Below are 23,713 nucleotides of genomic sequence, written 5' to 3' on the forward strand. Positions count from 1 at the left end.
TCAATTCAATCCCCAGGTCTTGCCAGTCTCAGCCAATCGGCTTCACGCCCTTCATTTTCCAGTTAACACACACACAGCTCAGTGCCTTATCAAACCACGACACCCTGCATAACACATACACCATTTTATTCCCCTTCGCTTTCTACTCTACTCCCCCCGCCGCTCCCTGCTTCGAAGGCGCCCGTCCACTTTAAGGCGAGGGGCGGGGCTGGGGATCCAGTTCTCGCGCGGCTTGGAGGCGGAGCTGTCGCGAGCCCGAGCGCGGCCGCTGATTGGCCGTGGCGGGTTGAATGTAAGATGGCGCCCAGGGAGCTGTGAGGGGAGAACAGACGCGGGGCCTGAGGTGGCGACGGCGGCGCGAGGGCCGGGGTGAGGCGGAGCTGGGGCTAGGCCGCGGCCTCTACGGCGGGATATCGGAGAGAGGCAGGGAGGGAAGGGAGGAGAATGGAAGAGGGAAACGGGCCTCGGGAAAAAATATAGGAGGGGGGTTGGGCGAGGAGAAGAGGCCTCAGCGCGCGTGCACGCGTCGGTGATTGACGGCTACGGGAAGAGAGGGCGGGATCGGGGCCCTGCTGTCTCCTTTCTCTGTTCTCTCCCTGTGTTCCGGGCCGCGCCTTGGCGTTCCAAAACTCTCTTTTTCCCCCCCCCCCTCCTCCGCGGCCCCGCCCACTGGGAGAAAAAGGAGAAGGGAGGGGGGATTGTCGCGCGGGCGGGGAGAGGACAGGAGCGGGAGCGCGCGCGCCCGGGGTATATAGAATCCTGAGAAGGAGGAGGCGCGCGTGCGCATGCTCGCGCGCTGTTTCTTTTTCTCCCTATTGCCTCGCTGCAAGATGAGGGGCCTTCTGCTCTTGCTGCTGTTGCTACTGCTGCTGCATAGGACGCGTCTTGTGTTGCTTGCGCGGCCCATGATTTATCCCTCGCGCCGGGCCTTTAGCGCTTGCTTTGTGTCGCCAGGACGACGCTTATTTCTCTTCCCACCCTTTGGCCTGAAGGTTGCGCTGGAATAACGGGCGAGGCGGGGACTATCCTTTTTTTTTTTTTTTTTGGTGCGGCCTACTAGTCCGCAGTAATTTATGACAGGTTGATCCGAAAAGACTTCGAAATTGCCCACATTGAGGCCCCTTCCACACAGCTGAATAAAACCCCACGTTTTCAGCTTTGAACTGGAATATATTGCAGTGTGGACTCATAACCCAGTTTAAAGTAAATATTGTGGGGCTTTCTGCCTTGATATTCTGGGATATAGGGCTGTATGGAAGGGCCCTCGGATAACCCAGTTCAAAGCAGATATTGTGGGATTTTCTGTTTTGATACTCTGGGATACAGGACTGTGTGGAAGGGCCTTCAGATAACCCAGTTCAAAGCAGATATTGTGGGATTTTCTGCCTTGATATTCTGGGTTATATTGCCATGTGGAAGGTTCCTGATTGACACCTTGACTTTCCGATAATCCAGTGTAAACACATTTTGTCTCCTTCATAAAATTATTTAAAATTACCTTCAGGCTATCTATGGAAATATTTTTGGTTTTTGTTTTAATGCACTTGAACTAGATACTTAGGATTGCTGTTATCATAATTTCAGTTCTTCTCAAATGGTAGTTTTGGGTTTAAGGAATCGGCCAAAATATAATAATAACTGACAACCAAATGTACAAAATATTCCCAGCGTAAAGCTATTGATCTTTATTGGACCTAAGTGCTCACTATAGTTTAATTCCAAATGAACAAATACAAAATTGCAGGACATGTTCACAGTCCTGTCTTCTGGAGTTAACACATACTGAACAGTGTTGATAGTATAGAGATTCTAAGGGCCAGCTCTATTCTGCTCATTGGCTCATATAAGGGCCCTTCCACACTGTCATATAATCCAGTTCAGTGTGGATTTTATACAGCTATGTGGAAGAGGCCATAGAAGAGACTCCAAGGTCCATTCAGTTCCAACTTTGTTCTGCTCATAAACTCATGTAAGGGTCCTTCCACACAGCCATATAACCCAGAATTTCAAGGCAAATAATCTACAATATCTGCTTTGAACTGGGGTGTCTGAGGGCCCTTCCAGACAGGCCCTTTTCCCCGGGATCTGATCCAAAGTTTTCTGTTTATTCCAGATTATCTGGCAGTGCAGGCTCATATAATCCAGTTTAAAGCAGAAATCCTGAGATATAGGGCCTATGTGGAAGAGGCCATAGAAGAGACTCCAAGGGCCCTTCAGTTCCAACTCTATTCTACTGATAAACTCATATAAGGGCCCTTCCACACAGCCATATGACCCAGAATATTAAGGCAGATAATCCACAATATCTGCTTTGAACTGGGTTATCTGAGTCCACATTGCCCTATAATCCAGTTCTGTGTGGATTTTATTCAGCTGTGTGGAAGGGGCCATAGCAGAAATTCCAAGGGCTATTTAGTTCCAACTTTATTCGGCCAGAAACACCAGCTCATACACGACTGTAGAAAATATGAGAAAGGCATGTATATCCAATCCCTGTATCACCATCCATATTTTGTATCTTATTGTAAGTGGTGTTTATTTAAGTTTAGGAGGTTGCCCGCAGGCCAATAAATGCCTGCCTCCTGAGACTTGTGATAGGGCTGAGTTAGTCTCCAGAATTCATGGATCATAAACTCATATGTTGAGCCTTTTTCTCTGGAGGCTTTTAAACTGAGGTTTGATGGTGATTTGTTGGGATTTAGTGGTGTTAAACAGCATTAATAACTGCATTAATTCTATAGTGCAGATGTACCAAATAAACGAAGACTTGGAAGACACCTCAAGTTCTTTCCAGTCTAACCCTATTCTCCCTTGCAGAAACACACAATTAAAGCACTTCCGACATGATTTTGATCATGTTCCAGCTTGTCAATATCCTATGGATAAGGTGTACATGGAAGACAAGTTAATTCATGCTTAGACATGGGTTCCATGTTCCAGATATCTTATTATATACGTATATGCAAATGCAGGTATTTCAAAATCAGAAAAGAATCCCCAAATATTTGAGATAGAGCATACTCAACCTGTACGTGTTAAGAGTTTTATGGATGCTCTGTAGTGAGCAGGGTCCACTGTGAAATGCATATGGGCCTGATAAGCCAATTGAATGATCCTAAGGAGGTGCGTCTATTCTATAGAATTAATGCACTCTCACACCACTAACTGCATGGCTCAATGCAATGGTATTTTGGGATTTGCAGTTTGTTGAGGCACCAACACATTTTGGCAGAGGAGACAAAAGACCCTGGAAAAGTATAAATCCCATGATTCTGTAGCATTGAACCATGACAGTTAAAGTGGTATCAGACTACATTAATTCTCCAGTTTAAAATCACACTAAGTAACTTTTCTCTTTTCCGCTGATCAGAGTTTCTATATTTCCCCTTTAAAAAAAAGGGAGCCCCCGGTGGCACAATGGATTAAACCCTTGTGCAGGAGACTGCTGACCGACAGGTCAGTAATACGAATCCGGGGAGAGCAGGTGAGCTCCCTCTGTCAGCTCCAGCTCCCTATGCCAGGGCATGAGATAGAATCATAGAATAGTAGAGTTGGAAGAGACCCCATGGGCCATCCAGTTCAACCCCCTGCTAAGAAGCAGGAAATCGCATTCAAAGCACCCCCGACAGATGGCCATCCAGCCTCTGCTTAAAAGCCTCCAAAGAAGGAGCCTCCACCACGGCCTGGGGGAGAGAGTTCCACTGTCAAACAGCCCTCACAGTGAGGAAGTTCTTCCTGATGTTCAGGTGGAATCTCCTTTCCTGTAGTTTGAAGCCATTGTTCCGTGTCCTAGTCTGCAGGGCAGCAGAAAACAAGCTTGCTCCCTCCTCCCTATGACTTCCCTTCACGTATTTGTACATGGCTATCATGTCTCCTCTTAGCCTTCTCTTCTGCAGGCTAAACATGCCCAGCTCTTTAAGCCGCTCCTCATAGGGCTTGTTCTCCAGACCCTTAATCATTTTAGTCGCCCTCCTCTGGACGCTTTCCAGCTTGTCAACATCTCCCTTCAACTGCGGTGCCCAAAATTGGACACAGTATTCCAGGTGTGGTCTGACCAAGGCAGAATAGAGGGGGAGCATGACTTCCCTGGATCTAGATGCTATACCCCTATTGATGCAGGCCAGAATCCCGTTGGCTTTTTTAGCTGCCGCATCACATTGTTGGCTCATGTTTAACTTGTTGTCCACGAGGACTCCAAGGTCTTTTTCGCACACACTGCTGTCAAGCCAGGCATCCCCCATTCTGTATCTTTGCATTCCATTTTTTCTGCCGAAGTGAAGTATATTGCATTTGTTCCTGTTGAACTTCATTTTGTTAGTTTCGGCCCATCTCTCTAGTCTGTCAAGATCATTTTGAATTCTGCTCCTGTCTTCTGGAGTGTTAGCTATCCCTCCAAGTTTGGTGTCGTCTGCACACTTGATGATCGTGCCTTCTAACCCTTCGTCTAAGTCGTTAATAAAGATGTTGAACAGAACCGGGCCCAGGACGGAGCCCTGCGGCACTCCACTTGTCACTTCTTTCCATGATGAAGACGATGCATTGGTGAGCACCCTTTGGGTTCGTTCGCTTAGCCAATTACAGATCCACCTAACCGTAGTTTTGTCTAGCCCACATTTTACTAGTTTGTTTGCCAGAAGGTCGTGGGGGACTTTGTCGAAGGCCTTACTGAAATCCAGGTAGGCTACATCCACGGCATTCCCTGTATTGACCCAACTCGTAACTCTATCGAAAAAAGAGATCAGATTAGTCTGGCATGACTTGTTTTTGGTAAATCCGTGTTGACTATTAGCAATGACCGCATTTGTTTCTAAGTGTTCGCAGACCACTTCCTTAATGATCTTTTCTAGAATCTTGCCTGGTATCGATGTGATGCTGACCGGACGGTAATTGTTTGGGTCGTTCTTTTTCCCCTTTTTGAAGATAGGGACCACATTCGCCCTCCTCCAATCTGCTGGGACTTCTCCCGTTCTCCAAGAACTCTCGAAGATAATTGCCAGTGGTTCTGAAATAACTTCCGCTAGTTCCTTCAGTACTCTTGGATGTAGTTGATCTGGCCCTGGCGACTTGAATTCGTTTAGAGCGGCCAGGTGTTCCTGGACAACTTGTTTGCCTATTTGGGGTTGGATTTCCCCCAATCCTTCGTCCATTCCATGTTGCTGAGGTTGAAGATGGCTTTCTTTTTCTGAGAAGACCGAGGCAAAGAAGGTGTTAAGCAGTTCTGCCTTTTCCCTATCCCCTGTTGCAATCACCCCATCTTCTCCTTGCAGTGGCCCTATCACCTCCTTTTTCTTCCTTAAGATAAGACAAGGACGGTAAAACATCAAACATGCGGGTGTCCCCTGGGCAACGTCCTTGCAGACAGCCAATTCTCTCGCACCAGAAGCTACTTGCAATTTCTCAAGTTGCTCCTGACACAAACAAAAAAAAAACTTAAAAAAAGGCATACCTTTTGCATAGTGTTCTTTATAGTTGGTTAGACTATTCTTCCTCTTTAATTAGGCCCAAGTTAGAAATAGGTGATGGATTCAACTGGCCTCAGTGAACCAGCCTATTATGTGGATTATATTTTGAGCATTTCTTGCAGTTTTGTGGCAACATAAAGATGAACAGATTTATTTGGGCCTAAGCCATTATGGAAATCTTGCCTTTCATTCACTTGTGTTTCCATATGACATTTTAAGTTATCAAAAGTGTTGGCTGATACATCTGTACAGGTAAAGCACAGCAGATGTCTAATATGGAAATTCCTGCACCTGCTCTCCGTCGTGTCTTACCTAGTGGAATGGACAATGAAGCTTATCTTGGTGGAACTTTGATTTGTCTTGAGTGGCTTACTAAAAGAAAAATATTGTAGTACAGTCAGTCCCAAAGTTACAAACATCTGACTTAACATAGTTAAGAATGGGAGTGAGGCAACTGGAAATGAGAGAAATAGACCCCTCAGAAGGGAAATTATCTCTTTAAAGAGGTATCGTGGGGAAAAGGTGTCTCAACTGAAGCTTCCTCACCAATCCTTGTTTTCAGAACAAGCCAGTATTTTCAAAATCCAATTATTGCAAGGACTGAAAGTGAGCTGAAATCTTCTGAACAGGGGCACAGACAAAAAACCAAACGAACACCATAGGGGGTGTTAACTCTTCCCTATGCTAACCAAAGCTAAAATATATATTTTTGCTGAAATTACACTTTAAAATGTACCTATTCCAACTTACAAACAAATTCAGCTTAAGAACAAACCTACAGAACCTATATTGTTTGTAACTTGGGGACTGCCTGTAGATGTCAGCAATATCTATGTTCTGTTTTGAGGTTTAGAAAATGCTATCCTTACACATTAATGCTACTTTTTCCCCCACTCTTTTTTCCATCATTGAATTCAAGACAGTTAACAAATCTTTCCAAACAGTCTTCCATTCTGATCTAAACCTAGACATGGTTCACTTTCAATAAAGTTCTTTAAGAAAAGACTGCTACCAATAATCAAACTCTAGGCTGTTCTAACACAATATAGCAATTAATCCATAGAGCAAAATTCTGCTCAGACTTCATCTTCTCCAAATCAACAAAAGGATTGACCAGTTCTCATTATCTTATTTTCTCTGCATCTAAAAAAAAGTTAATGCTACTTGTTTTCATTATATTTATCATAGCACTCCAAAGCCTCCAAAACGCACCTAATGTTGTCTCTGAAAAACCTTTTGGGTAAAAAGTAAGATCACATCACCCTTCATGTTTCAAATCCTGTAAAGCCTTATTCAATATTTCTACTAGAATTGAAGTAAATAGTTTTTAGGCATTATTAATCAAGGAAATAGGTGTATAGTTCTTCAGTTCAGTTGCATTTCATTCTTTCTTAAGTATCAAAATAATATTAGCATTATACAAAGCATGCAGAATTTTCCTAGATATCAAAATGAAAAATTTAAGGATACTTGTTAATACCACTGAAAAACAGCAGGGGGGGGGGAGTTGAACTCTGAAAGCAATGCAGTATAACACTGGCTTCCCTGTATATATTTCTTAAAAGAATAGTAAAAATGTGACTAGAAAGCATTTATTTGTTCTGTCCTATCTAGAATATCCCAAGCCTTAAGAAGTCCAGGATACAAATATCAGAAATATATATATAGCATGGTTCTTGGTGAGTCTAGATTGCCCATATCATGCAAAAGTTTGTTGTTGTTTATTTGTTCAGTCACTTCCGACTCTTCGTGACCTCATGGACCAGCCCATGCCAGTCACCATCCCTAGCTCATTCAAGGTCAAGCCAGTCACTTCAAGGATACCATCCATCCAGTTTGCTCTTGATCAGCCCCTCTTCCTTTTTCCTTCCATTTTCCCCAGCATCATGATCTTCTCCATGCAAAAGTATTTTCCTTTGATAAAAGTACTCTGAATTGTCTACTTGCTAATCAACATGACCTGACCCTCCACACTTCATATTTACATGAAAATACAGATAAGATGAATATGTATTGCTTTGGTTAGGCATTTTAAAAGTACCCTTTTTAAAAGAATAAAAAAGTGCAAAGCACTTTGTGTGAAGATCTTGTAGGTCAAGAAAGAATAGACCAGTGGGTTTTCATTGATTTACCGTACAGTATATGATTTTAGCTGCACTGGTGCTACTAGTGTTATTAATATAACATTGACTGTAGCAATAATGCATGGCATAAGTGCATATTTTCTGGATAATGTTCTTGAGCATTGGATTTCTTAGTCTTGTAATTTACTGGTGGTGATTACAGATAAAAGAGCAAATGACTACTCTTAATTCTGAAAGATTCCAATAAGGTAAGGTAGTCTGTTGGATAATCATAGATCAGCGTAGGAGTAGGTGGGTTTGTGAAGAACTGCCATACTAACTTTTGTCATTCAGTTGATACACCTCTCATCCGTTTGAAGCTGCCTTGCAATATTTATCTTGTTACTGTGGTGAAAATATTAAAGAGAAATATATTGTGTGTGTGTGTGTGTGAGAGAGAGCAAGAATATTAAACATTACAATAATACATTTCTAATGTAATGAGAATGGTGGGTTTGAAATGGAAAATTTCTCCCTCCCAGCAGGATATTCAAGGTTTACTCCAGTGAGGGGGGAAGAAATAGTCAATACTCAGTTGAAAGGGCACACGGAAGCTTGAGGATTCAGTCACACTTAATACTGTGTAAATTTCTGTAGGGCTGACTTGTAAAATATTGCTGGCTGAAGAATTTGTCAACATTTATGGGAAGTTGATGGTAGCTTTCTTGGATAACATCTGTCAACAAACACAAATGTCCATCTGCTTCTGTTTGGTGTGGTAAAAGAAAAAGACAACAGTGATATAATGTAAGCCCAGATTTTTAAATATCATTTAAATTATATAACATAAGTTTCCACAGTGCTGCTTCTCTCTTGGGGGTGGTAAGAGGGTTTTTTTGTACGTACCATGTGACCTGGCCTCCTCAGAATCAGCATCAATAGATGATCATCTAGTCCTTGTATTGATTTTACTGTACTGGGAGCTGTGTGGCAAAGTGTAATGTGTAGCTTCTCTTTAAGTGCATGTGGTCTCTCTTTCCCCTTGTTCTGTCTCAGCCCATCTGAACTTTGAAAGGAAATAATAAAGGTTTGTTCTTCTCTTGCACTGGACATTTTCTCAAAATATCATATTGAAATCATAAAATTGGGAGATAAGTCTTGGATCACTCAGTCTTAACTTCATTCTGCCATGCAGGAATACACAATCAAAGCACTTCCAACAGATGGTCATCCAGCCTTGCCACACTTCTAGGCAGCATATTTTACAGCCAGGAAATTCTTTTTAACGTTTAGGTAGAATCTCTTTTCCTACACTTTGAATCCACTGCTCTGTGTTCTAATCTCTGGAACTGCAGAAAACAAACTTGCTCCATCTTTAATTTGACATATTTTCAAATATTTAAACATGGCTAACATATCACCCTTTAACCTTCTCTTCTCCAAACTTAACATACCCAGCTCCCTAAGCTGCTCCTCATAGCGCTTGGCTTCCTCTGAATCCTCCAACTTGTCAATATCTTTCTTGAATTTTGGTGCTCGGAACAGGATACGGTATTCCAAATGAGGTTTTAGCCAAAGCAGAATAGAATGGCATTATTGTTTGATCTATACCATGATCCTATTGATGTAGCTCAAAATCATCTTTTTTAGCTGCTACATCATACTGTTGACTGATGTTCAGCTTGTAAGTCTATTAAAACTTCTAAATCACATACATATCTGTTTCAGTATGCGAAGATGTGGTCACTTCTATTAACTTTGTACTTGTATTAGCTTTCTGTTTGTGTGGAGGTATGCAGCTCGACATATTTTTGCACAACTATCATTTTATTGTTTGTTTAAAGAGTTCCATTTTGATCATTCTGAATTTTACTATTTCTAAATTATAGTTTGATAGTATTTGACATCATTCAGATAGAAGGACATTTTTCACTCTTAATATTGTAACACCTAGTTGTGGTGTATCTAAGGGCCCTTCCACACAGCCATATAACCCAGAATATCAAGGCAGAAAATCCCACAATATCTGCTTTGAACTGGGATATCTGAGTCCACACTGCCATATATTTCAGTTCAAAGCAGATAATGTGGGATATTATTTAGCTGTGTGGAAGAGGCCTAAGAGTAATTATCTCAGGCCCCTTCCACACTGCCATATAGTACAGATTATCAAAGCAGATAAACCACATTATCTGCTTTGAACTGGATTATATGAGTCTACCCTGCCATATAATCTAGGTTAAAGCAAATAACCTGGATTTTATATGGCAGTGTAGATGAGGCCTTGGTCCTTAAACACTACCTTTGAGTTCTTTTCAGTTCAGCAGTGAGATACCCAGAGGAGTTGATCACTTTTGAAAATTGTAAAAAAAATGTAAAAATAAACATATAATTTGAGCAACTTAAGTCATACACTTGATTTGTGAAAATTAGCAAAAATTAAAACAATAATGAATTGTTTTATTAACTATTCAAGATTATGTTTATATCTTTATTTCCTTGATTAGATATGCTTTCCATTGAAATAATTGTCATGTTTGACATTAGATTGTATTTTTCTTCCATTGTAAAATCTAATAATCATTTGTGAATTGTTATTCACATCTGAGAATACAGAGAACATATTTGTGAAGTCTGTCGCTTTAAGGTCTAGTTGATTGGCTCTACCTACGACTGCTCCAAATGATTCTCTTTATTTCTCGTGTGAAAAAGCACTATATACAAGATGTTACATTTAATCTTTGCTCTTGGGAATAGTGTTTACTGGGTCAGCAGCAAAGGGAATAGCATCATTAGTTCTGGCTTACAGAGAAAGCAAGGCATCATATGTCTGCCAACTGGAATCTTCATTGGAAAAGTAAATATCATTCCTTTTTCTCATTGGGATCTTAACTTGAAAACTCACTGGCTAAAACACAGGACCAATATATTTCACTTATTATGTATTCCAAAATCTAGTGCAGTGATAATAGCTATAACTTAAAGATTTGAATAAAATCTATAAGAGTCTCCTGCTCCCATTGCTAGCATTCAGATAATTATATTGTGAGAAACAGGGAATAACAATGATGGTGAAATTCAGAGTTTTGTTTCTTTCTTTATTTTGATCCCTTTTTATTTGGACTCATCTTCATCTGGCACAATATGTTTGCAGCAATTCATGAGCTGTTTGGTCTCCATACACATTAAAATGGTTATTTTGGTGTTGATTAATATCATAGTAAAGCCTTTAAAAAGTAAGACCATAGAAGTAATATCTAATAATATACTCTGAAGAATTAAGGCCTAAGATTCCCATTTATATATTGTCTAGCTTTGTGCAGCTGGTGCCATCTAGTTGCTGCTTCCATATGGTACTCTATACATGCTTAATGAGAACGGATCCTGTCAGGGCAATGGCTGTTCCGATTTAGACTAGCATTGCTGATGTGATTTGTGATGTAATCTTCCAATGTGGCTTGAAGTTGCAGAAACCACCAGGAGTAACGCAGGTGCAACTAGGGGAGCAGTAGCAGCAAGTACTCTGCTCCATCTAATGTGTAATACCTGTGTGACTTAACAGAAACAAGCATCAAAGCCCAAGATAGCAACCATTGTTCTTGGCAGTAGCTGGAATCTGAGGCCTTTATTTGACTCCTGCAGTAGTTGAGGTGAAGACACAATACATGTCTTGCTTATAAACAGTGCTGGAAATGACACGTGGCTGCACACATTTCTTATATCTTTGTACAATGAATCCATTCATTCTCCAGTGATCAGATAAATGCTTGGTTGTTAGGTGACTATAGGGAAGCGATTGTGGGAGCAACTAAATTTTTTTCTTGCCTTAGTTTTTGTCCAGGTGCAATGCAGGTGGTAGTTTTATGTCTTCTGATGTTTTCTTGTTCATTTAATTACACAGATTCATTAGTAATAAAATGCTTAACCACTGAAAAATTATAGTATATATGTTACAGCGTATAACCTACTGCTTGTAAATTCCATAGTGCTCTATTTCAAATTACCTGTAAGCATTAACTTGGGTGTTTTAGGGGGGAAATCTACAGAACTGGAGAAGTAGGATATTAATCAGGACTGTTGCATATTTTATACAGTCATAGAATTATAGAGTTGGAAGAGACCTCGTGGGCGATCCAGTCCAACTCTGCCAAGAAGCAGGAAAATCGCATTCAAAGCACCCTCGACAGATGGCCACCCCACCTCTGTTTAAAAGCCTTCAAAGAAGGAGCCTCCACCACACTCCGAGGCAGAGAGTTCTCTTGCTGAACATCTATCACAGTTAGGAAGTTATTCCTAATGTTCAGGTGGAATATCTTTTTCTGTAATTTGAAGCCATTGTTCCGCTTGCTCCCTCCTCCCTATAAATTCCCCTCATATATTTATACATGGCCATAATGTCTCCTTTCAGCCTTCTCTTCTTCGGGCTAATCATGCCCAGCTCTTTAAGCCACTCTTCATAGGGCTTGTTCTCCAGACCCTTGATCATTTCAGTCACTCTCCTTTGGACACATTCCAGCTTGTCAACATCTCCCTTAAATTGCTGTGCCCAGAATTGGACACAGTATTCCAGTATGGTCTGACCAAGGCAGAGTAGAGGGGTAGCATGACCTCCCTGGATTTAGACACTATACTCCAGTTTATGCAGGCCAAAATCCCATTGTCTTTTTAAGCTGCTGCATCACATTATTGGCTCATGTTTAATTTGCTGTCCATGAGGACTCCAAAAATCTTTTTCACATGTATTGCTGTCGAGCCAGGCCCCCCCCCCTCCCAATTCTGTATCTTAACAGTCTTCTGAGGTGGGCTGTGGCGCAGCTAGTTAGTACCCAGCTACAATAAATCACTACTGACAGAGAGGTCATGAGTTCAAAGCCAGCCTGTGTCGGATTGAGTGCCAGACCATTAAATAGCCTAGCTCATTGTTAACCTAAGCAACCTGAAAGACAGTTGCATTTGTTAAGTAGGAAATTTAGGCTAATTTAATTTATGACACCATAAAAACATCCAGCAGCGTGCAACGGAACTAGGAAGTACTTTATCAAGGGCTTGGTGTCACAGTAGATGAAGCAGCAGCTCCCCCTGTGGCCGGAATCGAGCATAACCTCATGAAGCCGGAAGCTGAAAAATGATATATTGCCTCTGTGTCTCTGTCTATGTCTGTATGTCTAATGTCATTGAACGTTTACCATGTATGTGTACATTATGATCCTCCCTGAGTCCCCTTCGGGTTGAAAAAGGGTGGAATATAAATACTATAAATAAAATAAAATAAATTCTGTTTCCGTTTCATACTTTGAATAACGAAACAAAAATCCTAGGTTCAAAATATATACTTCAAGAACAACCTATTGTGCATACATGTTTATTTTGAGCTTTTTTTTCAAACACACTGGAACTTTTTGATGAACGTGAATGACAGTTACGAATTGAAAGAGGTCAGAATATGGAGATACAGTTTAGGAGAACTAGATGACTGAGAGATGAAGGTTATAAAGTTCCCTCTCTTTTGTCTGAATCTTTGCTGTGTATCGTCAGATTTTTTTTCTAGCAGGAGAGCTAGAAAATTCTTTTAGATGAAATAAATCATGATTTTAATCCTAGATCAATGTGCTAGCTAGAAACAAGAAAAAATGATTGTCAAGTTAGTTTTACAAATTGCCAACAGCTCAACACCTTTGGGTTAGTAAAAGGCTTAAGAGTAGGAAAGAAAACGCCCTTTGGTTAGTGGCTAAATAGCTGGATTATTTGAGTACTCAAACAGTGGCTTCACGGGAGCATATCATTTTAATGAGTTACTGTTTATGTGAAGACCTCTTAGTGGATTGGACACATATTTAGGCTTGTGAGGCAGGGCTGATAGAAGTCAGAACCTCAAAAGCAGAAATTAAAAGATAATATAATATTCATTTCTAAATGTCTTGAGTTTTATTTCGTAGTAGGGCTGGCAGGTAGCTTTTAAAAAGTCTCCCGTTTGCTCAAAGTTGGGTATAAGTAAAGATAAAGGTTTCCCCTGATGTTAAGTCCAGTCATGTCTCACTCTGGGGGTTGGTGCTCATCTCCATTTCTAAGCCGAAGAGCCGGCATTGTCTGTAGACACCTACGGCATGACTGCATGGAGCGTCGTTATCTTCCCGCCGGAACGGGACCTGTAGATCTATTCACATTGGCATGCTTTCGAACAGCTAGGTTGGCAGGAGCTGGGGCTAACAGTGGCCGCTCCCGCCGCTCCCGGGGTTTGAACCTGGGACCTTTCGGTCTGCAAGTTCAGCAGCTCAGCGTTTTAACGCACTTCGCCACCGGGGTTCCCCAAAGTTGGGTATAATGTATAACAAATACTATTCCTGAGTCTTATGTAATGCAGATTGATAAACCTGCCTGTGCATAATTCTGCTTGTCATGAGAAGGTACAGGAAGCCATGTAGAACAGCAATCTCCTTACTGCCACCATGAATACATCCAGCCTCTTTGGAAGCTGAGGAAAATGGGGTCTGATTAGTACTTGGGTACCAGGGATTTCTAAGTAGGACTAAGGAAGGAGTCCTGCTTGAAACTTTGGAAAGCCACTGCCAGTGTTGACAATACAGGGCTAGTTGGATCAGTCATTCATTCAACATTGGGTAGATGTCTATGCCCCTTAAGTAATTTTAATCTTGCTTCTCATGCCATACTTTCAAGGGATAACCCTGTGTGTGTGTTTAATGGAAAATAAATCATAAGAGCACTGAATTCTTGTGTAAAATTCCTGTTGTCCTTATATGCTTCTACAGCATTCTATTGTGAGCTTCAACTCTTAGGGGGAAAATCTATGTACATAAGCATCTTTACTGAAACAGTGATTCCAACTTAGCAGCAACAGTTTTTCAGTTCTCCCGGTGGCGCAATGGGTTAAACCCTTGTGCCAGCAGGACTGCCGGCTGAAAGGTCAGCGGTTCGAGTCCAGTGAATGGGTGAGCTCCTGTCTGTCAGCTTTAGCTCCCTATGTGGGGACATGAGATAAGCCTCCCATATGATGATAAAACATCAAACATCCGGGCGTCCCCTGTGCAACGTCCTTGCAGACGGTCAATTTTCTCACACCAGAAGCGACTTGCGGTTTCTCAAGTTGCTCCTGACATGAAAAAAAATCATTTGCAAACTATTTTCCATGTGGGTTTTAAAAACCACTAAATTATGAAGGAATGTAGCAACTCCTGTTTATTTAACAAGCTCTCACTGTTACGTTGTGTTAAAGTGTGTGTGCATGGACGTTAGAAGAGTGATGTATCAGGTTTGTTACTAAGAATCTTCTTTTCATAAAGACACATTTCTTACTAAAAATAGAATTGCTGACTAGTGGGATTGTAGAAACACTTTAAATATTTAGTCTCCAAGCTTATAGGATGCTTCTTGGTTTTTAAACAAGGCTATTTCTTATATAAGTTATTTCTACATTACCTCCCAACTCCTGAGGTGATGTACAAATAAAATCAGTTGGCACATCAGTTGCAAAGTTTATTATTTCATTCAAACTGCTTTATTTGGTTTTATTCATCTGATGTTCATTCTTGTTGGAAGGCAATGGGAGAGATGATCAGTAACATAAGGGAAGTTTAGCAGCTAGCTGCATGTTATTTGTTACACATGTGTTTTCAACAGGTTAAGTGGTTACATGTGATGACCTTTAATAATTTATATTAATAATTTTATTAATTTATAATGGAATTTGCAATGAGCCATTGTTTAGACTACTGGCTACTTGGAGTTAATAAATGTATTGTTTAATTTTATTTTCTAAGGAATCCTGAGGACCTTGCAATATGAATAATTCCTTGGAGAACACCATTTCCTTTGAAGAATACATCCGTGTAAAAGCAAGAACAATCCCCCAACATAGGATGAAGGAGTTCCTGGACTCCCTTGCCTCCAAAGGCCCTGAAGCACTGCAGGAATTTCAGCAGACAGCTGCTACCACTACCATGGTTTATCAGCAAGGTGGAAACTGTATTTATACAGATAGCACAGAAGTGGCCGGATCTTTGCTTGAACTTGCTTGTCCCGTTACAACAAGTGTCCAGCAGCAAACCCAGCAAGAACAGCAAATACAGGTGCAACAACCTCAGCAAGTTCAGGTAATATTAAAATGATGCACTAACTACTGCTTGCTGTATTCATTTGAGTGTTTGCAGAAGCTCATGTAGTTTTGAAAGAACTTAAAAGACTAGCATTACATTTACTTCCTTTGATCTCTGAAACAAAATAATGCAGAAAGCAAGGATAAGGACAGTATTGAATTGTCTGGAGTAGCAACATGGATTGCCATGTATCTACTATAAATGGGACATAATTTCAGGTTTCAGGACATAAAATCTAAATAAATGTTCAGAGTAATTTACAAAAGCCAACTGAAGTGTTTTTTGTTGCCCAAAAAGATATACTCTCCCATAAAACAATTTGTTTTATATCATGCACTCAAGAGACAAAATGAAGTAGACTTTGATAAAAAATAACATATTTGGTTTTTTCACAACCTTCATGTATTCAGCATTCACAGATACAAACATTATCAGTCCAGTTTCATATATGTTTGAAATGGTTCCCTGTGCCATCTGGCCAAGGCATCTCTCTTGTAACAAAACAGTTATCAACAGGTCACATAGTCAAAAGGGAGAGAGAGCATTTGGTCTGCAGCCTTTTTATAACTTCTCAGGAACCATAGAGTAAAGGAAACTGCATACCAGAACATATATGCAAACAGTAGGCAACAGGATCATAGATAAACATTACTAGAGAAGGCTTGAAGAAGGTTGTCATTTCCAACTTGTATTATGTTTCAAATGCCATTATTTCTAAACATTGTGCCTGCTCCTTTGGAGGTATGGTATGCCTGAATTTTCAGTTATATTCTTCTGTGGTACTGTATTAGCATTTAGGTTGCATTTTCACATGCATCTATTGGTGCTTTTTAAAAAGACCAATAATAGCTATTATTCTGATAAATAGACATATTTATTAGTAAACAAATGGCTTGCTGTAACCTCTGAACTATGTGATGTTCATGGGATAAATAGTGACACTGCTTGAGTTGTTACTCCTCAGGCATGATGGATCCATCTGTATTACCTAGCTGTTGACTGAAAACAGGCAAGTATTAGAAGGAAGAGTTGTATGAACTAAATTCTATAATATCTCTAGTTTATCTGTGTATGTAAATGACATGGCTTTAGTTACAGATGGCTTGAAAACGTTCCAGAGCTTTCCCAGTCCTAGCCATATATAGTATACTAATTATCAGCTAATAGTACCACAGTGCCTTTCAGTGTGTCATTTACAATATGGCAACAGATGGAAGAAATTTCTGTCTCAATGATTATAAACCATGCTGGCTGATATTGGAGAGCAAATGCCCTAGTAGTGGGCATAATCTACAATGCTTTTTGATTGAAGTTGCTAGGAAGTTACTGGCACAGTTTATGATGAAGTTTTAAAAATCGGTACCATTAGAAGATACCTCTTGAACCACCTGGTTCATATCAACTGGCCTGATAAGCATTACTTTGGAAAGAGAAAGAACAACAAAGTTGCGACACTTGTGTGGCCATGCAGCACATAAACCTTCCTGTTCATATCTGGAAGGAGTAAGAGAATCATACATAGATCTTCAGTAATCATGTTTGTTGTCTCTCCCTCTTTCCTTAGTAAACTTATCCAGCATGGGCTTCCCTGAAAAGCTTTGAGTCTGCTGTCACAGTGCTGTTACTTTTTTTTTTAAGGAGTGCTGGCAGAATATGAAATGTTGAGAACCCTCTTAACACTGGCAGCCTGTGGAATTCAAATTCTACTTCTGGGCTTTCATTTCTTACCATGTATAGAACTGGAGCTGATATCCTTAGTTCTGGGTTAAGAATCTGCTTTTGAAGAAAATAAATAAAATGTATTTGATGGTACAAATAGTATAGCCCCGTTGAATCAGTAGAATGTATATAAATGTTGATCTCCAGAGTTTCTATTGATTCAGTGGACTTATTCTAGTTGGACTAACTGAATGTTGGTGTTTGTCTTTATTTTAAAAGAAAGAAAAGTAATATTGTTTCTTCAGTACTTGATTTTACCAATACCTACTGGTTGGAAATATTAATTCCACATATTATTAGTTCAATTTAACCTTGGTTTACTAATTAATTATTAGTTAGGCCTTTTCCTTATGAAATAATTCTTCCACTTAGGAACACACATATATTTTTGACCATTAAAAAACAACAACCTTGAAGCATTGCTTCTGCTTAGGGGAAAAATGTTTTTACATTTCAGAGCTCATAATTTTAGTTGTGTATCTTGATGTTACATGTATCAATAGAGCTGAAATACAATAGCTGTATATTTCTGAATTTTATTCAAAATGCACAGCTATTTTCTGTTGCTTAAATGGTGTTAAGATGGGGCTTTTAGTTAACTTGCTTACAAAGAGCTTTATTTATATCAGAGAAATGATTCCTCTCCAGCAAACATGGGTGCCCTTGACACTTACTTAACTACAGCTATTCTTGGACAAAAGCATTTATAAGACTGGTTTCAACTATTCTGCATTGCTTGAATTCTATTTCTAACAATCTACATTATGTGTGTGTGCTTCTGCACATGCTTTCAAGCCACTTGCCTACTTGTGGCAACTTCATGAATTTCACATGGTTTTCTTAGGCGAGGAATTCTCAGATACGATTTTGCCAGTTTCGTCCTCTAAAATATAACCTGGTATTATTTGATGCTCCCCCATCCAAGAACTAACCAAGTCTGATCCTTCCTAGCTTAGCAAATGCGAATGTAACAGAAACAAGGATTACCACTAGATTTATTATACCAACAGTATTTTACAGAATTATGAATGTGCCTTCACATATGATGTAAATTGGTCCAATCTTGTTTTTTAGTAGCAATCTATATGTAGATCCTGTAGCACCCTCAATGGAGTCATTCTGTATACTGACAAGTGAGTGGTGCATATTTGAGAGGAGGTGTACATTGGAGTAACCGATTTACTTAAAATACCATCTTATTACCTAAAGTATCTAGTATTTTTACCATTCTTCAGAACCAAATTAAATATGATCCAAGAAAATCTTTTTGTATGTGTCTCATGTTGATTAAAAGCTAAAACTTTAGTTTAATATTTTTTTCAAAAATGAACATAGTGGGGATTCTTAAAATTTGTGAACTGCTAAAGAGTTGCTGGAATGATTGCATGGTTGGGTGAGGAATAGCAGTGACACAGAATAAGGTGAAGATATCATCTTGGCCTAAGTATAGCTGTGTGTTTATATTGGAATAAAAACAAGATGCTTTTTCTTTTAATCTCTGAAGGGACCAGCCTGTCTTCCATATGCAAGCAACACTTTGCTGGTACTCATGTAGCTGAAAAGAAGAATTAAGAGCTGAAAAGGAAATCTTCCATATTTCACTGGCGTTCATATTTAGATTTCCTTCATTTTTCTGCAGCACAAGATCTTGTTTAAAAAAAAGAGTTCTCATGTGATATTTGCTGGTAACCATGTGTTGGTACTTGGCACCTGTTTCAAAAGGAACCAGTTTCACTGCCTTCTCTAGCTGCATGTCTGTGTGCAAGTCCACAGCATTAAAACAGACGATAAAAAACCTTGGCTTGAGGCAAAGAAGGCGTATGTTTCAAACTGCGTTAAACAAAGAGAAGGAGTTATCTTAATACAAAAACAAGGCAGGTAATTGGTACCTAAGAAAATAAAGTCCAAGAGGAGGTTTTTAATTTGTTTGCTTTAACAGGCTTCAAGAAGAATAGTCCTATATTCATATATTTTGTTTTATTTGCCAACTTTCTTCCCACACAGGACTCCAAGCCTTCTTAAAACAAATTAAAACAAAGTACAGCTAAAATATTATTTTTAAAAAGTTAAAAATACAACTAAATTTTATTAAAATCGCAAAGTAGACGAAGTTCGAAATGTTTTAAAAACATAATAAAAAGATAAAATTGCAGCATATCACACCAACTTGATTAATACAATCATCAAAGTTAAAAACTTTTAAGCCCATTTTAGCTGTTGACTGAATGCAAGATTTTTTTTAAAAAAACTGACATGACCAGGTGCCTGCCATTTCTCTGATGAAATTCTGTAGCATGAGTACCACAAGAGTGAACAGGCAGAGGCCGCCCTAAATACATAAGCATATATGCAGTTTCCTTGTTCATTCTCAAAATTCGTATTCGTTGCAGCTGAATTAAGATGTCCATTAAAAAGACATTATTTGAGGTGAATGGAAAATTATATTGTCTGGCTAACAGTGACTCACTTATGGATGCTGATTTACTTGATACTTCTCTTGAGTACTAAATGTGCATGTGTGAACCACTTCTAGGTTGTTTTTTGATGTAGCCATAGCTGTATGAGTGGGTATCTTTTGGCCTTCCAGATGATGTTAAACTGCAACTCAACTTTAAACAGATTAGCCACAATAAGGGTTTATGAGAGTTGCAGCTCACTAGCATTGCCACAAGTGTGCTTTAGAATAGGCATGGACAAACTTCGGCCCTCCAGGTGTTTTGGACTTCAACTCCCATTCCCACAATTCCTAATAGCTTGCTGTCTGTTAGAAATTGTGGAAGTTGAAGTCCAAAACACCCGGAGGGCCGAAGTTTGTCCATGCCAGCTTTAGAATCCCATCAGAACAATTGGAGGCTCCTTGTCATGTTAGTATCTATCTTTTGTATCTTGCATTCAATCAGTAGTTGAAAATGAAACCTTGTTTATAAATTATTATGTCGGTAGAGATGAGAAGATGCACAATATTCATTGGGACTTTTATTTTTCCTTTTTATTTTTAAACATTTTTTCCCTGCAGTAGGGTTTGAGTCATTCTTTGAATATCTTGTAGTTATTTATTTTGCTTCCAAGCAGAAAGGAAACATTTTGATATATAAAATCTATGGCCTAGTCACAGAGGTACTGGTGTGGAAATTTGAACAAGAGTGCTAAGTACTAAATCCTTTTTTTTCTCCCCCAGGTGCAAGTTCAGGTTCAACAGTCCCCCCAGCAAGTCTCCACTCAACAGCTCTCCCCTCAGCTCACTGTTCACCAAGCCTCAGAACAGCCAATACAGGTCCAGGTGCAGATCCAGCCACAGCAACAAACATCCCAGACAATACAGAGTCAAGCGCTTCAGAGTCCCAGCCCGTCTCAGTTGCAAGCAGCTCAGATCCAAGTACAGCATGTGCAGACTGCTCAGCAGATCCAGGGTGCAGAAATACAGGAAGAACATATACAGCACCAGCAGATCCAGGCGCAGCTTGTGGCAGGACAGGCTATTGCTGGGGGCCAGCAGATCCAGATCCAGACAGTTGGAGCCCTTTCTCCTCCTCCGCCTCAGCAAGGCTCGCCACGAGAAGGCGAGCGGAGGATCAGCACCGCCAGCGTTCTCCAGCCAGTGAAGAAGCGCAAAGTGGATATGCCTATTACTGTGTCATATGCTATTTCAGGGCAGCCAGTTGCCACAGTCCTGGCTATCCCCCAGGGCCAGCAGCAGAGTTATGTCTCCTTAAGGCCGGACTTGTTAACGGTGGATAGCGCCCACCTCTATAGTGCCACTGGGACCATAACCAGCCCCACTGGGGAGACTTGGACCATCCCTGTTTACTCTGCACAGCCACGTGGTGATCTCCAGCAGCAAAACATCACCCATATTGCTATCCCCCAGGAGGCCTACAATGCTGTCCATGTGAGTGGTTCTCCAACAGCTTTGGCCACTGTCAAGCTGGAAGATGATAAGGATAAGATGGTAGGAGGTGCATCAATAGTGAAAAACTCTCATGAGGAAGTGGTGCAAACTCTTGCCAATTCCCTTTTCCCAGCACAGTTTATGAATGGCAATATCCACATTCCAGTGGCAGTGCAAGCCGTGGCAGGGACCTACCAGAATACAGCCCAGACAGTTCATATATGGGACCCGCAACAGCAGCAACCCACACCTCAAGAGCAGGGACAGCAACAGCAGCAGCAGCAGCTGCAAGTTACTTGCTCTGTAAGTAGACTATCCCAATGAAAGTATTTAAATGTTCGGATTGTAAGAAGGCATGGTGGTGATCTTTGTGAAAGAGGCATTTTAAAGCCAAGAATAGAATTGTCTAGGTATTTCACCCAAGCTACACAAGTATATAGGATAGTTTAGGCAAGAATTTTGGTTAAAAAAAATCAACCCCAAAACCTAGATCAACATCCATGGGTCAATGTGAATGCTGTACTTAAGGAACCATTCCTTTACCTGAATAGAATGCCAAAAGGTGGAAGCTTCATCTGTCCTGGGAGAACTAAACAAAGCACCGACCCCCATCTACTTTCACTGCTATGGTGTCACTTCTGGCCTTTTTGAGTGCCTAGGTGAAGAAATTGTTTTGGCCAGGGCTGGCTGGGGTAGCATTGCCACTTTCCCGTCTCAGCGTAATGACCCTTAACTTATCCATGGGTCATATCAAAAACCATAATTTTGGCCCCAGAATCTGCCTGTGACTTGTACATGGCATTTACTTGTACACAAGTACCATATATGCAGTAAATGCACAAAATTACATGAATTGTTTTTATGTGAAATTTCTTGACTTACTTTGAATCAAATACATTTATGTTTTGCAGTATATTGTGTCTTTGTAGAGAGAGGTGTGCATTTGATGTATTGACATTAGGTGACAGGTGATTTACTGCAAAATAGCATTCTGCAGAAAATCTTAGTATTTTTTGAAACATACTGCCTGTTCATAATCATGCACTCAAATACACCCTATAATTCATTTGAAAATAAGCTCTCTTCTTTTGCATTTGGATTGTTTAGGAATATGGACTAATGTTGCATAATTGCAAGAGGTAAATAGTGTTTTCTTGGGGTGATTAGGAGAAACTGTAAAGCTTTCTTATTTTCTTTCTACTTTCATTTTTTAAATTAATTCAGTTACCTGACAGAATAAAGTGTTTTAGATTTAAGTCATCTTATTGGTTTATAAAACGGCGGTTCTGTATAATTTTACATAGTAATTCTGAGAGATATTATGTCTTAGATTAAACCTGGGTTTGTGTGAAAAGCTTTATAGTTTTATTCCCACTCTTATATATCTTAGTAAGATACAGATGTGCAAATCTAGAGAGGAAAAGTAAGCAGGCTTCAGTTTTGCAAGATTAAAATAGATGTAAAATAGTGTCTCTAAAAGGTGGAAATAGAGTTGTGACACAAAGTCCTTGGCAATATGCCACATTTTTGTATTTCTCTGATGACCTGCAATCTTGTTTACAGTTCTCTTTTAACAATTTTCTTCCTGGGAATACTGTTGTAATAAATGGAATTTGAGGAGAGTTCTCTGAATGGGCAGAAGATCAGTTTATGTTTATCTTTTAACTTCAGGAGTGTAACCTTCAGATTTGATAGACTGTCATGTAGTCTCTTTATAGATCTTCAGATCCGTAGATGCTCAAGTCACATTATATGAAGCAGTGTAGTAAAACTGTGTTTAGTATTTAAAATGACAAAATCAAGTTTTTCTGTTTGGATTTAAATAAAATCCTTTTAAGCCTTAAACAACTGAAGTTGTGGAAGCCAGCCTGACCTTGATTAGGAGGGAGTTGCAGCATTCAGAAGGCCCATAGACTGTTTATATTCAGTAAAAAGACATGGAGAAGGCGAGATGCAGTAATTTAAAGGGGGAATCTCCTTCCTCTCTTGCTCACTGCCACTACTTACCTTGCTTTGCCTGATAGCTGGCACCATCTGGCCATTTCCAGCGAGTGAGTTTACCATTTCACCTTTTCTCAGTCACTTGTATGGCTCTCGATTTGTTTGTTTACCTCTTCTTCCTTTATGGCTCCTCTTCAGTTCCTCCCCATTTCCCTGGGGCTTACCACTCTCCTTCATAAGTTTGTATGCCTTAACATATACCCATCCTGTTCCTGTCCCCTGTGTTCTGCAAATTTGCACAAAGCAGCTCAGATAGCAGGGAAAGAAGCTCTGAAGTTGTTCTTCCTCTTTTCTTTATGCCCCATAGTATCTGCACCTAATTCCCACTTCCCTCTTCTCCCCCAATTCCATCTATCCCTTGATGCACTGTACTGCACACATGAAGCCTCTATTCTTTTACCTTCAGTACATATATAACTATAGGGGTGTGTTGTGTGTGTATGTGTATAGATATATACACACACACAT

At 40.1% G+C, this 23,713-nt stretch overlaps 1 protein-coding gene across 2 annotated transcripts in view; it reads left to right on the top strand.

Annotated features, from left to right (window-relative positions):
- Nucleotides 1–219: 219 nt before the first annotated feature.
- The window catches only part of qrich1 (glutamine rich 1), a 37,676-nt gene continuing 14,182 nt past the window's right edge, over nucleotides 220–23,713 (top strand). For both annotated transcript variants that reach the window (XM_003217846.4, XM_008105445.3), the window contains exons 1-3: nucleotides 220–369; nucleotides 15,301–15,633; nucleotides 20,534–21,547. In XM_003217846.4, the coding sequence (XP_003217894.1) occupies nucleotides 15,322–15,633; nucleotides 20,534–21,547 (1,326 nt within the window). In that variant the 5' untranslated portion in view covers nucleotides 220–369; nucleotides 15,301–15,321. The remainder of the gene's footprint in view (nucleotides 370–15,300; nucleotides 15,634–20,533; nucleotides 21,548–23,713) is intronic.

Source organism: Anolis carolinensis, chromosome 2 (assembly GCF_035594765.1).
Source record: "Anolis carolinensis isolate JA03-04 chromosome 2, rAnoCar3.1.pri, whole genome shotgun sequence".
NCBI classification, from domain to species: Eukaryota; Metazoa; Chordata; class Lepidosauria; order Squamata; family Dactyloidae; genus Anolis; species Anolis carolinensis.